The sequence below is a fragment of the Opisthorchis viverrini genome (assembly GCF_000715545.1).
Source record: "Opisthorchis viverrini unplaced genomic scaffold opera_v5_31, whole genome shotgun sequence".
Classification (NCBI taxonomy): domain Eukaryota; kingdom Metazoa; phylum Platyhelminthes; class Trematoda; order Opisthorchiida; family Opisthorchiidae; genus Opisthorchis; species Opisthorchis viverrini.
Window position 1 is genome coordinate 1,761,888 of NW_008751688.1, and position 16,478 is coordinate 1,778,365.

Sequence of the window (16,478 nt, forward strand, 5' to 3'; positions counted from 1 at the left end):
TACGAAGACAGGATTGCCAGTCTCAACCTATTTGACTTCTACTATCGGCGCATCAGGGGAGACCTAATTCTAACATATAATATACTGAAGACACCTAATCATCCGCTGGAAGACCTTTTTGTCCGACGTCGAACACGAACGGGCAGGAGGCATAACTTTTCGCTCGCGGTACCTCACTCGAGGGTGAACTGTCGACGGAACTTTTTTGCGGTCCGCGTATGTTTCATTTGGAACTCCCTACCTCCCAATGTTGTACATTCGCCGAGTTTAACCATTTTCAAGAACAATTTAGATGCACATCTTATGTCCAAACCGAATCTGGAACTATTTAACTCCATGTGATACTCAGTAAACATTACGCATATTTTTGCGTTCCTTTGTGTATATACGTTCACCCTATGGTCCTTGTAAAGTTAATCGCTTTTTAGACCATTAAACCTTGAATTAACCTTGAATTAAAAAAATGAATTATATTGACGATGAATGAAGGCATTCCAGTGGGTTTCGCGGGGGAGCCAGTTTCTGTATTCTCACCCAATAAACCTACATTTATATCATATCGTCACGCCGCCAAAACCTTGAATTAACCTTGAATTAAAAAAATGAATTATATTGACAGTCGATGAAGGCATTCCAGTGGGTTTCGCGGGGGAGCCAGTTTCTGTATTCTCACCCAATAAACCTACATTTATATCATATCGTTTGACACGCCGCCACATTTCCTCTGCAAGGCGGTGAATCCAAATTCGCACTCATGATTTCGCACACGTTTTGTATACTGGCCACAACCAACGCCACGCCTGACCTGGGCATTTTGAGCTTGCCCAAAAGGCGAATAAAACAGTAGAAGACTGATCATTTAAGGCTACGACAAGCTGGTAGTATACGGTCGTCCGAATTTTTTCATGATAATTGGAAACGCCACTGGATATTGCGATCCAGTGTCTTCATTGGCGGTTATTAAAATACGTATGAGGAAAAAGCACCATCTGAGGAAGGGACTAGTGACAACGATCTGAAACACTCCGGAAGCAGGACCGGAATGGTACCCTGAACTCTGCTTTACTCCACAAGGACACGCCATAGCTTTCGAAAATTTAACCCCTTTGTGCAAATAATGTGCTCTTTCGCAAACTGGTAGTAAAAGACAAATGAGTGACGGACCTCCTCGAAATTGTACTCACTTCAACAAGATGCCATGAGCGAAGTATCGCGGAAAGCTACAAGTGGATCAGACTTTCTCCCCGTAAAGGCCACAACTTTGAAAACCCTAAAGTCTCGGCGAAAAGAATTGGAGTGTGCTTATAGTGAGCGCCCGCGAACAAAGTACAGACATTTAAACAAGCAAGCCATATATACGTACACGTATACGCACCGGAGGATAGGGAGCATTGGATTGGAGGACAGCTAAATGCTTCTTGAACGCCAAACGTTAAACTGCAGACAAATCTTAATTTTGCGCCTTTGACTGCCACTAATTTGTGAGCGCCGCCTACACATATACAGGAGTCATTGCACTTCGATATGCCCGGTCGCTCATGAACCTGGTCGACAGCACTGGGAAGACTGCTTGTCAGATTAAGCGGTAACAACAAAAATAATAATTCACAAATTGCCTGCAGTCAAAGGCGCGAAATTAAGATTTGTCTGCAGCTTAACATTCGGCATTCAAGAAGCATTAGGCTGTCCTCCAATCCAATGCTCCCTATCCTCCGGCGCATATACGTGTACATATATATGGCGCTCGGTATTCGCACAATGAAATTGAATTATTGAAAGTTACGACGTGCCTTTTTGGACAAAGAGATAAGAAATTGAATTCACAGTACGAGTCCAGGCCTGCGACCCCGTTGTAGGCATCCAGGGATATCTGAGGTGCTGGGAAAGCATTCTACTAGAATGTTTTGGCCAGGGGCATAATTGCTCCAGTGGGCAACGAAATTCGGTGAGCTGCAAAGATATAAATGTAGATTAGGACGGTTTGTGGTTCGAGCACGTACACAAAAATGCAATATTTAGGTGCAGAATGCTTTATTCCACTTGCAAAGCTTATGCAGCTAAGAGCATTGTGCGGATAATGGGCACCTCGTTTGCGTATGGATGTTTCACCCAATTTGTCTCAGTTCAGCGTTGGAAGTGCTAGGGTATGATGGCTTTTACTGTCAAGCCAAGAAAACGCTGACCCATTTTCTACCTACGTAGCTTGCCAGCTTGAGTGACCCCTTGCCGTTTACCTACTGAATTTGGGTGGGCTGGTTTACCGACCTGGCTTCACTTCCCGGCCAGGTAAAGCACCTGGTGACTGAATTCCTCGCTAATGCACAGATCATTAGTTTGACCGCATTGTTGTCTATCATTTCGTAGAGCAGTTTGCTTGCGCAAGGGGCGGAAAGCTTGCTTGACGGTTTGATAGGCTCTGCAAGTAAGCTCTCCCTGTTGCTTTGCGTTATGGTGCTTTCGTATGTCCTCCATCCTCCAGTAGCGCAGACACTTCGCAGTTCCCTGCAACTGTGATGCTGGTCTTTAAATCAGGAAACTTATTAGTAATTACCTTTTTTGTCTGCTTGTACCTGCTGGTTTTGACTTGTCGCGGCTGTGGCATGTAACTGACAGCGTTATGAAATGTAGCTTAAGGGAGACCACACCTTATTCTGTTAAGATGCACCGGGGGCCCTGAAGTTACTTCTTCATCGCCCTTGGCTCACATCAGCGTGCAACACTGTCGCCAGCTTCTTACGTTGGGTTACCTCACACAAGTTCATCTCAACAACCTAACATAACATGTGTGCGTTTAGTGCCAATTGCACCCATTAGTGGCTATGTGAAAACAAGGTTGCAAAAGACTTATTATTGTCCCAACTCATTGGTAGCGTCCATTATTTGATTTTGGCTATGCGTCGCTGGCCATTTAAGGCTGAAAACCCTGACCAGCTGACAAGAAACCCCTGAACTTGCCTTCAGTTCGCCCCTAATATTTCAGCCCCTATAACAACAGATCCCTCACGACCCTTGTTATTTATCTCAGGAATTCCAAGTTCATCCCTTACAATACGTTTTTCATCGCTTTTGACACTAGCTGTTCCATATCGCAACGTGTCTCTTCTGAGAAAACGCTGTACCAGAGCTAGAAATTACCGCCACTTTCTGAGGGTCTACCTTACCAACTAATCCCACGAATAGACTACCTGGAGTGCGAAGCGTTAAACAACGGCGTTAACTCTCACACTTCCGACCTCTTTTTTTGGATTTTCGTCCGCTGTTAGGCTAACTCTTAGAGGAAACAACAAGATAACCCGTTTAAAGTTCATGTTAGCCTACCTTGCATCGTCATCTGAGGGATGCACCGTAACTGATCAACGAATTCACGCCCAAATTCAAACCCATCTCTGTGATCCTGGTAGTCTAACTGAGTGCCCGAATTTCGGTTCAGTCGACACTGTTATTGCGCTATTTAGGTTCACTCAAAGACCTGTCATCATTTCCACAGCGTGGTAAACATTACTCATTTTATGCCTATGGATTCTATGCAACAAAATACACACCTACCAAAGAGGTTTTACTAACCTCACCCAATTTAATTCTATTTCCAAGTCTTCATCTGAGGTTTAAGCCGTTTCAAACCCTCCGTTTAGCCATTTATCCAGCCTGACTTCACTTGCCGTACAAACCAAAATTGCCTGTGTCTTTGCATCGGCAGATTTTTGATGTGTTGATGCCCCTGTAAACGCATATTCTTTGCCCAAACACTTCAAGTACAAAACTCGTTACAGTGGCTACCCAGTAGACCAGAAGTCTCAGTGCAATAGTGATGCGACATTACAATGTCCAATCCCATGTCGCATACGCAGCGATTTTCTTCACAGGTTCATCTAAGCTGTCCAGGTCTTAGTGCTTCGCCTGGAAATAGAAGTAAACTGCTAACCTTGAGTAAAAAGTCACATTGAGAGTCATTTGCTCTGATCCGCGGAAGTGGTCCCCCGAACTGAAAATCTCTAGTGTTTCTGTGCACCTTTAATTAGTCCTGTGCACAGGTTCCCTAATTTTTTTGCTCATGCCTACCTGGTCCTACTCAAATCTACCCAGCGACCCGCGTCATTGACTCCCCTCGAAAAACTAAATAAACCGAAGTTTTTAGTTTCATTACACAACACGGTTTTGCGATACAAACCGATAGTTCTCGCTAGAGTGAATAAACTCATTTCATTAAAACTACTTAAGCTTTCCATGGTTCTGAGCAAGCAACCACTGAGGACGGCTTAATGCACAAGGCTCCTGGTGATGCAATCTGGAGAGGCCATAATCTCACCAAGCCCATCGTTATCCACTATTTTGAGAGTCTGTTGCGCTTTTACCAGAGGTTGTAAGTGTGACAGCTACGGATTGTAAAGCAATTGGGTCAGTTTCGACAAACGAAATCATCGAACAATTTCAAATGAGATGGGACAGGGGTGAATGGATAAGTCCCGAGAAACTTTGGGTGGAACAGTGAAATTCTAAATGGGAAATGACCAACGCAGCGTACCTTGGGGGAGCTTTGGAGCCTTAATTTTAATTCGGAAGATACGACCATATCGAAAACACTTAAATCACTTAGGATATTCACCTAATTCGAGCCTAAATTGTGTTACGTAAGTTGAGCCTGAAAGCCTGTACGATCGGATCGGGAACCGGAGCCCCTGCCTGCATGTTTGAGGAAAGTAACTGACAGAAAGTAAGATAGGTCATTCTTGCTTCTCACTGCATTGGTATGCTGTGCTCCATTTCTGTAAAAGGCAAGACAAACAAGAGATTCTTTAGGATTATGGATATAGACGAATTCTGCACAAAACTTTTTAAGCTGAGGCTCAGGAGCGGATGTATTTATGCGCGTCTAGTTTGAAAGTTCATGGGAAGTAAAAAGCAAATGAAGCCCACGTACGGACGTAGCTTTGAAAACTCCTCAACAGCCCAAGACAAAATCACCCTCCTTGAGACGCATCATACAAGCACAGTCTCCGAGTTTCAGTCAGCCTAACACTCTAGTTTAACCCAAATCGTATAAAATTCTCAAGAACAACATAGATGAGGGATTCAGCTGGATTCCAGGTGAGTCTACCTCAAGAAGCAAACTGGTATGCAGATGAGAGGATAAGTTAGATAAAGCTTAGTTTTCGGTTTCCAGAACTGTAGAAACGATAACGAAAGACGTTATCAAAACATATTACAGAGAGACTCCTGACTAGGGTTGCATCAAAGTTATGAGTGCCAAGCAGCATCATTCATTCTGACGGCGTTGTGATTAAAGAAAATAGTCTGGAAGGTTTATCGTTCCACGGGGTTCAGAAGCGATGGCTCAGTTGTGTCTATTTAAATTAATGTGAACAGTACACCCGTGAGGGTCGTGCCCGATCTTTTTTGGGATGTACGGTAACTACACTCCTGGATTACAAGGAATACCGCAAGCGGCACAGAGGAGAAAGTGATAGAGAGAGTCATTTTGCAGCCGTCACTGCAAGATGGCCAAAGGTATAAGCACTTGACAGAGAAGTTGATGAATTTAGGGAGCTTAAAAATTAACCCCTTTTAGGCTACTGGACAAGCGCAAACACCTCGATGGTGTTAAAGTTTAGGTGCTCACATGGCTCTCGAGAGTGGATCAGGTATGCCGTGTTGCATAGTGGGTATCTCAAAGACACACAGACATTATCATTTGCAACACTGTCCTATAACCAGGAGTAAAAATGAATGAAATAAAGAAACATTTCTGTGTGTTTATTTAAAGCGCTACAGAGATCAGAACATGATCTGTTTTGGAAACAGTGAGTCTGATTTCCTGTCTTAGTGAAATTTTAAGGATCTTTCATATTGAGATCGTTTGAGATCAATAGAAACCTCATACAGGTTGTTTAGAAATGTATCTAGTAGTACTAACTTTTGGCGCAGTCGACTTACATTTTTCATCCTTGCCGGTTTCTTCAAACAGACACGGGTTTCCACCCAATCGGAAAGATCACTGAGCAAATGATGAACTACACCTTATATACATCCTTTTCATGGGCGAGCGGGTAGCTGTCTGCAGTGTCTCATGTTTGACGGAACCTCGGGAACCGCGCCTGCTTGATGAACCTCAAGAAATGTGAAACCGTTCGTGAGCTGTCGAGGAGATTTCAACGACATTGTGAGTAGTTCTGTCCAACTAAACAATACATTTCCGTCATTCCCGTATCACGTGTATGGTCAGTTTCTAGATGTCGTCAAATAGCCGGGTACACTCACTGTGGACTAGAACTTGTGTGGGCACACAAAACTAAGATTTACACCGTTTGCTTGTACGAGGCATTACAAGGTGGGAACCCACATCTGTTTTGCTTGTCAAGCTAAGAATGAACAGTGCCACTCACGCGCAAACTAACCGTTGTTAAACCACTTTGAGCTGAATTTTATTCAAAATTGGTTGGATATAGTAGTCAAATGTTCCAGCTAACACAATTAGCCACTTTCAACGGGTGATTCCAGGTCTGGAAACAACTTGAACCTACATTCACTGCGCCCCTAGATAAAAAGCAAATACTCACCAATTCAGAGGTGTACAAAACCGAACAGAGGTGTGAAGTTTATTTGCATACAATAGGAGTAATACAACTATATGCGAAGCCGTCATGGACATGATACTCGCTGCTGTAGAATTCCGTAACCGCATGTTTTCATATGCTACTCTTAACTTGCGCCAGCAGAAGATATAACTGACCCGTTTAGGGACTCAATTGGTCAGTCCGTATGCTTAAATTGAAGTTAAAGGAAAGTTTCTTTTATTACCAGGAACGAGACGTTGTGTAACTTTAGGTGCACCTATCGACGTCTTGCGCTCCCATGGCCGCGTAATGACCATACCGAGAAAAGACGGGAGTTAACTGAGCACAAATGCCTGTGCTCGACGTCACACAACCTTTGGCTCAACATCCTGGGAAATTATAAACCGCCCTTTCAGTTTGCGAAATGGGTACTAACGGTGGCTGAAAAAATGATCATAGCTACAATATGACTCGCCGCTCACGTGTTGGTGTTCAAACCGTATCATAATTCTTGAAAGAACAGAAGGAGAGCCTAGACTTGGCTGTAAATGTGACCCTACCAGTTAGACGACATGTCTCAAGAACGAACGTTTCAAAGGCGCTTTTAGTTGGTTGTTTCGTTGGGTAACCATCAGAATATGTGTGGTCCCCCTGGCAAACTGTTCTTTCAACCGTTTTTGGATTATACATCTGCATTGCTGGGCATAGCCATAACAGGTTTTGGGCCTTCAAGGCTTCTTGTTCGACTATCAACCGTATTATCAAGAGGCATACGTCTGATAACCTAGTAGTTTGAAATTATAGGCCATGACTTTGTTCTCTAAGGACCCAAATAGCCCTCTCCACACGGGAAGTTTATCTGCACTTTTGCATTCCGCCTGACAATAAAACACTCGAGAGATTGCAAAAATGCATTTTCAGAGCTCCAGATTAGTACAGTTACTTGGAATATTGCAGGGACCTTCTATTCGACTGTAAGCAATAGTTGAATGCATGACAGTATGCCGAAAATAGAAGTCGAAACGCGAGCTCTCGCGCAATAAGATATTTTATAGCAGGATGCATGCGAACACTGAGAGCAGGAGAAACTCCTTGAGGGAAACCTGACATCAACATTATTCTGGAAATCGGGGGAAGATATTGCTGCAATTGTTGTAACAAAAAATGTCGGTGTAGATTTAGTCTATCAAACCGATGATAGCTTTGGAAACATTTTATAGGGTTCTGAGAGTTCGGTTGTTTCCTGCACTGTCGTTTACCAAGTATCACTTCTGATCATCCCATATATTTATGTTAGTGTTGCTCCTGAAAGCATTAATTGGTTCACACTTTGTTCAAATAAAAATGTGATCCTGGTGTGCTGCTACGCTTCTCCACGATTCTACGTTCTTGCAGCAGCTCGCTTCTGTCGGTGAACTACCAACAGAAAAATGGGTGCAAATTACTTTAGTCTGAGGTCTGCTGTTGCGCACAGCTTCGTCCACTGATCTCCTGTCCCATAACTGCCGCTTGATGATTTGAGAGTCACGTCAAACAGCCCAACAGATCCCTTGGTTTTTCGCTACTACCGCAGTCGATCTGTACTACAAACGTCTCTGTCTCAGGCACCTTAGATGCAAGGATTCCTGAAAATGACCACTGCCGAAGTGTTGTGCAAGTAACCGAAATCCCAATTCCATTCAGCCCAAGCCCCCACCAAAAATCAGCAGCTCATAACACTGTTGAAGCTATGAAACGTCGAAAAGCGCACGCAAATACTACTCAACTAAGACGCTACACTCTTGATTGGGGGACAGATACCCACATGTACATTTGGTTGGTTGTTATCTAAAGAGAATGACGTATGTCAAAATATTATGTCAGGTGGTGTAAATATGGTATGGACCAACATTAGTGAAGATCTTCATGATACATCGCTTTGCCCGTAATCTCGACCATCAGGCAAGCAGGCAACCACAGTCGCAAACGTTTGGCTTCATTTGTTCTAATAAATTACGTAACAAAGCACGCATGGAGCGTGGCAGAATGCAGACCGTCCTTTGAGACATCATCGCTTCAATCTTTTCTGCGCCTCTCGACGTCGGTTTCAATTCAAAAATTCTTAAAATAGACCCTTTCAGACAATTCGGGCTGTCGGTTGAACATACTGAAGTACGTTTTACTATATCTTACTGCCAGAAGGGGCTACTAATTGGTTGCGTCATTTCTGATTTCGATGAGGCTTCATCCGCCAAAAAGACCTGCAATCTAAATACGTTTTACCAGTTATCTGGGTGTGGCGGATTGGAAATCGCTATCTAAAGCGGGATCAAAATAAATGGGGTTTTACCCGAGACAGATCTCCTTCTCAGGAAAAATAGACACTTTTTTCACAAACTTCTTGGGTGTTGTTCGCAGTTACCGGGTAAACTGAGAAAGCTACGGTTTGAGCTTACACATTGCTTGCACTGTTTGGGGTCCACACTTTCGAAATCCATTTTATCAATCTGCTATTACAAGCCTCGAGTTATAAAAAAGGACGAATATCAGAAAGAAATTAAAAGCATCAAATACCATGCAAGTGGGACCAATATAATATAAACAAAAGTGCCGAAAAATGAGCATGTGCTAACGTCTATACAAGAAACTGCCCACTGCTCACTGGTGTTATCATTTAAACGTTGTGTTCAAAGTAACCGACTGACAAGCAGAGAAGTTACTTCCACTCTTTTGTGCGCCCGACAGTCGAAAAAGGTCCTTGCGAATTTTAAGTAATCGAAAAAAAAACTTTATTAGCGACATGAAAGGGCGTATCGTTAAAATTATTTTGTACGGATTTGCTTCCGGGCTCCTATTACATCCTGCCGCTGCCCTCAGAATAATCTGGCGACTATTGACCGATTGCCTTAAGGTTAGTTGCTGCAAGAGGATCCGAATTTAATAGAGTGTCTAGTAACCTTATAGTCTACGATTAAATATCTTTGTAATTCACCCAGTCATCCAGAGAATCATCTCAAAGGATGTAAGGTAAGTTTTCCTTGAATTTCCAAAATTCTTCAGAACAACTAAGTCAACCACTACATTTAATTGCCTGATATGCACGCAACTTTCTAACTAAACTGGTTTGCGGGTTGGCATATTTATTATTAGAATAACTTTAACCATAATGCTAATAAATGGGATTATTATTCCCAGTGCGCACTAGTTAGTTGTGACGATGAACTGAAAAGTGGGGCTAGTTTCCAACTTGTGTGTTCACCAATTTCACGGTGATCAATTTGGGTGTTTGTGAAGCACAGTATGACAACACACATGGTCACATGAAAATCTCACTTCAGTTTTTCTTTCTCACTGTGTTCCGGCAATAAAAAAATCAGAGAAATATTTCGTATTATTTCAACACTTTAGCCAGGTGTTTAGCGCAATTTCATGATAAATTTGGCACTGTTTGATTGCAACCGGAAACAACCACGGGCTAACGGATAAAAAGACGGCAGATCAATCTTCTTGTGTGGTTAAGTTACCGCATCGAAGCATCTTTCACTCTACAAATATAAAAAAGTCCAGGTTTTTTAGTATTTATTAGGTCAGGTCTACAGTTGACCAAAGGGTGCATCCGTAATTTATTCTTGACACCGTTGCTCCAAACACGAAGTGGCCAGCGGCATATGGCGATTTCTTGTGTGTCACTTGAAGCACGGATAACCCCGAAGATAACCTCGTTTTCTTTAATCCATCTCCAAAATTATTTTGCGGCCCATGTTAGCGCTTTCAAAACCATTTGATTAACGTCTAATAAGCTGAAAACCAGCTCCTGATGCATAGTCTAGTTAAAATTCGATATGTTATTTTGGTGATGTAGCAAGGTCTATCTGGACACCAAACATCCTTCCCACTTGTGGTGTGCTGCAACAGTCTCAAACTGGTATGAAAGGTGAGATCTTCGCAGCCACGCACATTTTGAGTGAATCAGTTACGTAGTTTTCACCTGATTGTGCGTAATATATGATGTTGCTGATGATATTATTAGCGGCAGTCTGGTCAAATACGATGATAAGCACGGTTACATTACTATCAACCACAACACACATGTTAACTTACCAAAAAACAACTTTCAGACCACGATCTTTTCTAGGTGCAGTTTTTCACAGCCGATGTTTTTTTGGCCATGTTATGCTCGATTTTCATGTCGAAAAGCTGCTGGTTGGTCCGAGAATATCGCCACGGAAGTGGATGTAACTTGAAAGCTCACTTTATCCCATAGTTCCTAACCCGCAAAAGACATGAGTGGCGTTTGTGCTGTTTCGTAGATGATCCACGTCTGAATGAATGTGGTTTACTAAGTCTCAGCCAAGTGGATGCAATCATGCTAAGATTGCTGAAGTTTGGATTGCAGCAGTGCCACTGCGGCTGCTAGAGAAGAAATGTTCTTACAGGTAACTTCAACACAGGAGCTCTACGATTAATTCGATAGCCTGGTTATAACTTAGCACCGGCAGCCCCCATCGTTCCTCTGCTTTCGGCAAGCCTGCCTTAATTTCACCCTGAGGCAGCGGAAATTCCTAATCTTTCACAGTCTCAAGAAGCGCATCATAGCATACCCAAGAATGAGTTCCTTAATTCTCAACAGACAGGCTGCCTATCCGATCGTTATGGAAGACAGAACTCAGTCACACAGCCTCACTAATCGGTGTCAGCTTTCAACTTTACTTTTGTAGAGTGCATACCTAGTGAATCATCCACAGTGCATGTAATTACAGAGCAAAGATAGGCGAATATGTGTGAGATGGCAGGTGGACCATCCACTGAGAAAACACAAAAATTATTGTGAGATTGGATTAAACACACTATCAGAATGGTCACATACTAGAAAAGACGTATTCTCAGTGACATACTTCTTGATCGATCTAGTGGGAAGCACATATTTTAATTTCGGCACAATTGCTTATCCGCGGCCTACACAACCAATGGTACATATCATGTGACGCATGATGTCATTAAGGATGTATTTTACAGCGTACTGTTGTATTTATTTTAGGACGCCACGGAAGGTGAGCGAAATACCACCGCTAACATAAACATTCAGACATAGGACGCCATCCATCGACGTTCGTTTTTGTGTGCTGACTAACTAATGGAACCTTCAAAGACCGGGCGTTTAGCTGCTGAAGACTGCTGGGAACTCCTGGTTGAATTCAACTTCATCCATCCATTTCAAACCTAAACTTACAAAATTTCTCTGAATAGAATAAGGTTAAACTACGCTAGAACGCTGTTATGATCCGGGGCATTATGTAAAGATGGTGAAAAGTATACGTGCTTATCTTTCAGAAACCCGGGCATTCAGACAGGTTTTTGTGAGCAGCTTCCGAAACGTAAATTGCAGGCTTTGTTAAGCAACTCACGGTTAGAAGATACGAAGTTTTAATGCAATAATTTGCTACATAGCCAGTCATTTGGGTCTGCATCACAAATTTCATAAATTAGTCGCCATCAAAAAGTGCAACACGATAAGAGAAATGTCATTCGTTATTAAGGGGCTAGGCCGTTGGCTTTGTCCTGAAACCGCAATGGTGAGTGGGGTTAAGAGGATGACAGAAGAATGGAATGGAGGTCAACACGGAAATGAGGATTCACTGAGAGGTTGTGTTAAATTAGTTTCAAATCACTAGGTTATGGCAGTAACACTGCAAATACTTGATTAATTATCAGTTGAGCTTCAAACTACTTCAGTTTATGAAACACAAACAAAACTACCCCTGCTACTGACAACTATCTTTGAGTCTTCATGGGTATCTTATGAGCCCTTTGCTACCCTAATAATTTAGCCAATTTAACCTCATTTCGGTCATTAAATAAGTTGAAACGGATTTAGTTCTGGTCATCCAGAACAAAGCAAAACACGAAGATGTGTAGTCTCTTTGTTAAGTAGTGCAACTTGTATTATGATTTAATAATGAATTCCCAAATAGATGGAGCTGGTTATCTCTTGCCAGAAAGAGAAATAAATTGTACACGTTTACGAAGCGATTTAGAGCGAGAGGAAAGTTGTCCACGCGGACACTGCACGCGGATGTTTTCAACTGCTGCGACCAGAAACACCAAGGAACAGTTGAAGGCATGGTTGCCAACACGAGATTGTTGACCCAAAGAGACCCACCTGTCCTGAACAGGAAAGGGTTTTGTATATTTTCTGAACCGAGGCTGTTTGGCAGATTAGTACTGGGTGAATATTCAACGGAAACGGCTGCATGCTGTGAAACCTTATAGGGGAGGACTCGAAAAGTTTTCATAGTCGTGGTTACTTATTTTAGGCCTAATCTCCAACTGAGAACTTTTCCCAAGATGGAACAATTCGTTTGTCTCGAAACAGTTTGAAAGGCAAAAACGGCCAGCGGGGAACTTGATTGTGCAAAAATTGTTACTAAACTGGTAACAGTGACTAAATTGTTGTACAAAAATGGTGAATTTTTGTGGAGCAGCCTTCAACAGGATACTATATGCTAACCTACTTGTGGCCTGGGCGAACTGTAGTGATGTGAATTACTTCCCTTATTTGGGTTGACAACCGGGGTGATAAGTTACAAGCGAGTTGAGCATTGTATGTCTGGCACGGCGATATTTTCCGACATGTAGAGACTCGCTCATTAGAACAACGACGGTGTCTGATTGATCAGTGATAAAACTTTCGTGAGCTCAGAGAAAAAATGTCCAGCCACTTTCTGTGAAAAAAATGAACGGCTGTACCGGAGAATGTTCCTGAAATCAACCGTTCAGTGTGTCAGTTCCATTTGTGATCCACTTTATTCGGATCGTGCAACGTCCTCGACTTCTGAATTCGACCGACATTCACCAAAATGAGAATGGCACAGCACCAAAACCGAGCATCTACTAGACATTTGACATGATGATTCACCCCGTCATTTTCCAGACGAATTTGTCTTGCTACTCAAACGTCTCATTTGTGACGATCAGACCGAAAACAGCAGACACTAACTTTTGACGCTTCGCCGAAAACCAGGATAAATTTTGCAGAAAAAAGTAACGGTTGTAAACTTGTACCTTCTAACAATACACCACAGGAAAACATCGTGGAATAAATTGAGACTGTGGGTTGCTTGAGTCATTTTTCCGTCATATGAATTTCGTTTGAATAAATGGCCGAGATTTCAGTGGAGAGTTATAAGGATGTTCCGTGGTTAAATATAGATAAAAACTGATTTCTCAGTCGGTATACGAGGTCTTCAATCAAAAGTGATGTTTCGGTTACCTAAGAAGCATGCAGCGAGTGCATTCGGAATCACCTCAAGAGAAGCGTGAGACTGTTTTTGTAAATGCTTGGAACACTAGAGTCTTAATTGTCCTTAATTTTTAGATAACTTCCGTAAACTAGAAAACGTTGGCATATCAAACAAAGGTAAATTTCAGCGACCACTTCTATTTGGATAGCGATTTTCTAAAGTCCAGAAGGCGGATGCTCAACTAGAGTTTAATTATAGTAAATTAACACCGCCGAGAAATTGACCAAACTTTCATCCACACAGGCTTTATTCCGTTATCTCATTCTCTGACATGACCAATCGTCATTAAATGGACCGAGTCGTGGATCGGAATAGTCATCTGTCTCAATCAACATCGCATTTTAATTATTGCAAACCACAGAGTTGATCGATTTGCCGCTGTGTTGGTTAATTAGATTAACCGTGGTAAGAAAAGAAAGCTGGTCGAGTAGCAACTTGTCCGTTGTCCATTGTATCAAAAAGCCTTACCACCGTAGACTGAAGAAAGGCACATCTTCGGCATGAGTTAAGGCATATTTCTGGTTGGAGTATGTCTAGTTTAGAGTATAACTACTAGCCAATAAGTATTGTGATACGCGCTAGTGATGATTTTTAGTAGGGGCGAAACAGAGATACAATGCTTTCTTCAGAATAGATTGGCATTACCGGTGGGACGATTCTCAGATGATAAAAACACCGCACATACCAGTGGATGGAACTCAAGTCTATACAAGCTTCCCACTTTCATCTACAGGCACACACCTCCGCACGCGACCGCGTTTCCAAAAGCTTACGAGTCGTTTGCCACCTGCCATCGGACGAATGCAGCTCAATTAATGGTAGAGCTCAGCCAAGGTACACTGCTCAATGCTAACTTGAAGGACAGACTTCCAATCCGTGATTCGTCGGTGGCGATTTATTTATTTGTCTTTCAATATTAAAAAACTATGGTAATTGCAAGATCAACGCTTATTGGAAAGAGTTCGCAAGCAGAAACGCTAGCCAGGCAAGTGACCAGTGCGATCGCCGCTCACTTGTTCACTATCAACAATCAGACCGATCCGGCGGAAGATTTTAGTGCAATTTACCGGTTTCTGGCTAGGCCCCCGAGGGCTTTGCGCCAAAGAGTACCGGAAATAACCAAGGCGGCTACTGTTCAGTCACTTGATCACTCCCTGTGTTACCGGAAATGGCACGCGCAAGCCATATGATTGTCTTGGTCTACCAGTCACGGTCCGCAACATATGAACTAATCATGTATTGTCCTTTTTTGGAAGATAGGGTGAAACTCCCGGCGTCTTTAGGATTCCTTCTTATATTCCACAGACACAGAGGGATTTTCTACAAAATAATGGATACGATAAGTGATGTTAGAATACCATAAGAGCTCTCTTAGAGCGGACTGCTTGGAAATGGACTCTGTCCCTTCTAATTGACCTCCAAAAACAATGTTTTTCTCAGTTGCAGGCGCTTAATACTAATAGAGAATGGCTTCAACTGATCTTTCAAGCAGACTTCCATGGTTTACTCACCTTTGAAACATCATAATCTGCATGAAGACTTATGCTCAAAATCAATTTACGTGAGAAGATAAAATAGTTTGGGAGAGGTACTTTGCCGCATCATCATGTGACCAACTGCTGGCGCCATAGGTGCTCTTTTTGAAGTTCTGTTGATACCTGACTGGGTGACTGCTTTTTACGATTATTATTCATACATTTCACAGACACGGGCTTCGTAGCCTGTAATCGATATGCTTGTTCAGATGGTGAAAATTACATACTATATGAATTAATTAAATCTGAATCGAACGTTCCGGTTAACAACGGCCAAAACACTGAGCGACTGTGTCTAGTAGTACTAGTCTGAAACGGTCAGAGCGGTAAGGGGTCTGTTGCTGCACGCAAGCTTTCAATCTCAGTAGGGACCGAAGGGAATAGGACCGGCAAGAAAACGTGCAAGAGCTTGATGCAACCCATCAGGTGTTCACACACGATGATGTAACAATGAACAGTGGCACCAATTACCCATAAACTACGTCATCTGTCGGTTCCTCAAAGTTTCAGTGTATTATCGCAGCTTCCGATGATAGTACCACACAAGCGTTATGGGAAGCCACCAATTAACATGCCATCTAGTCGTTACAGAACAGTTTGACAGTATTCGACCCACGCTGCGGTTATCGATGTTGTCATTCATAGGGTGAAAATGTCTGGAGGTATACATTATAAAAGAGAACAAAATTATCTTGTCTCTAGAGGGCTACGTTTTTCATGTGGGCCAACGTGTACTCTGGTGAGCAATTAGGTGAGCGTCAGACTGTATTCAACCCCAACAGCATTCGCCGTAAGAAAAACTATGAAGTCATTCAACTTGGCCCAAAGAATATTGCAAACACTGCAAGTGAAACCGACCAAGAACCCGAACATAGCGTTTCACTGCCCTACGGTAGTGAAGATAGTGCAACAGTACAACTCACTGCTCATCTACGGTTAGTGGTTGCTAATAAAAAGCAAGCGTGTTATAAATATTTATATTTAATCCAAAGCGAGACACCACTAGACCGAACGCCTTGGTTCTACTCCAGAATGGGGAATTAAGAAGCAGCCGTCTGTAATCAACAATATGTAGATCTTGGAATCGCGTAACGAAAACACCTTGAATCGAA

The 16,478-nt window shown here is 42.6% G+C and overlaps 2 protein-coding genes across 2 annotated transcripts in view; both read left to right on the forward strand.

The window, feature by feature from the left end:
- Positions 1–14,757: 14,757 nt before the first annotated feature.
- T265_02583 (hypothetical protein) lies at positions 14,758–15,021 on the forward strand (the record flags this gene model as incomplete). The annotated part of the gene is made up of 1 exon (XM_009166862.1): positions 14,758–15,021. The coding sequence occupies one exon, from the start codon at positions 14,758–14,760 to the stop codon at positions 15,019–15,021; it is 264 nt and encodes an 87-aa protein (XP_009165126.1).
- A 1,062-nt stretch (positions 15,022–16,083) lies between these two features.
- T265_02584 (hypothetical protein) overlaps positions 16,084–16,478 on the forward strand; it is a gene marked incomplete at both ends in the record, with an annotated part of 40,888 nt that continues 40,493 nt past the window's right edge. Inside the window, one exon of the mRNA XM_009166863.1 lies at positions 16,084–16,301. Coding sequence (XP_009165127.1) covers positions 16,084–16,301 — 218 coding nt within the window. The remainder of the gene's footprint in view (positions 16,302–16,478) is intronic.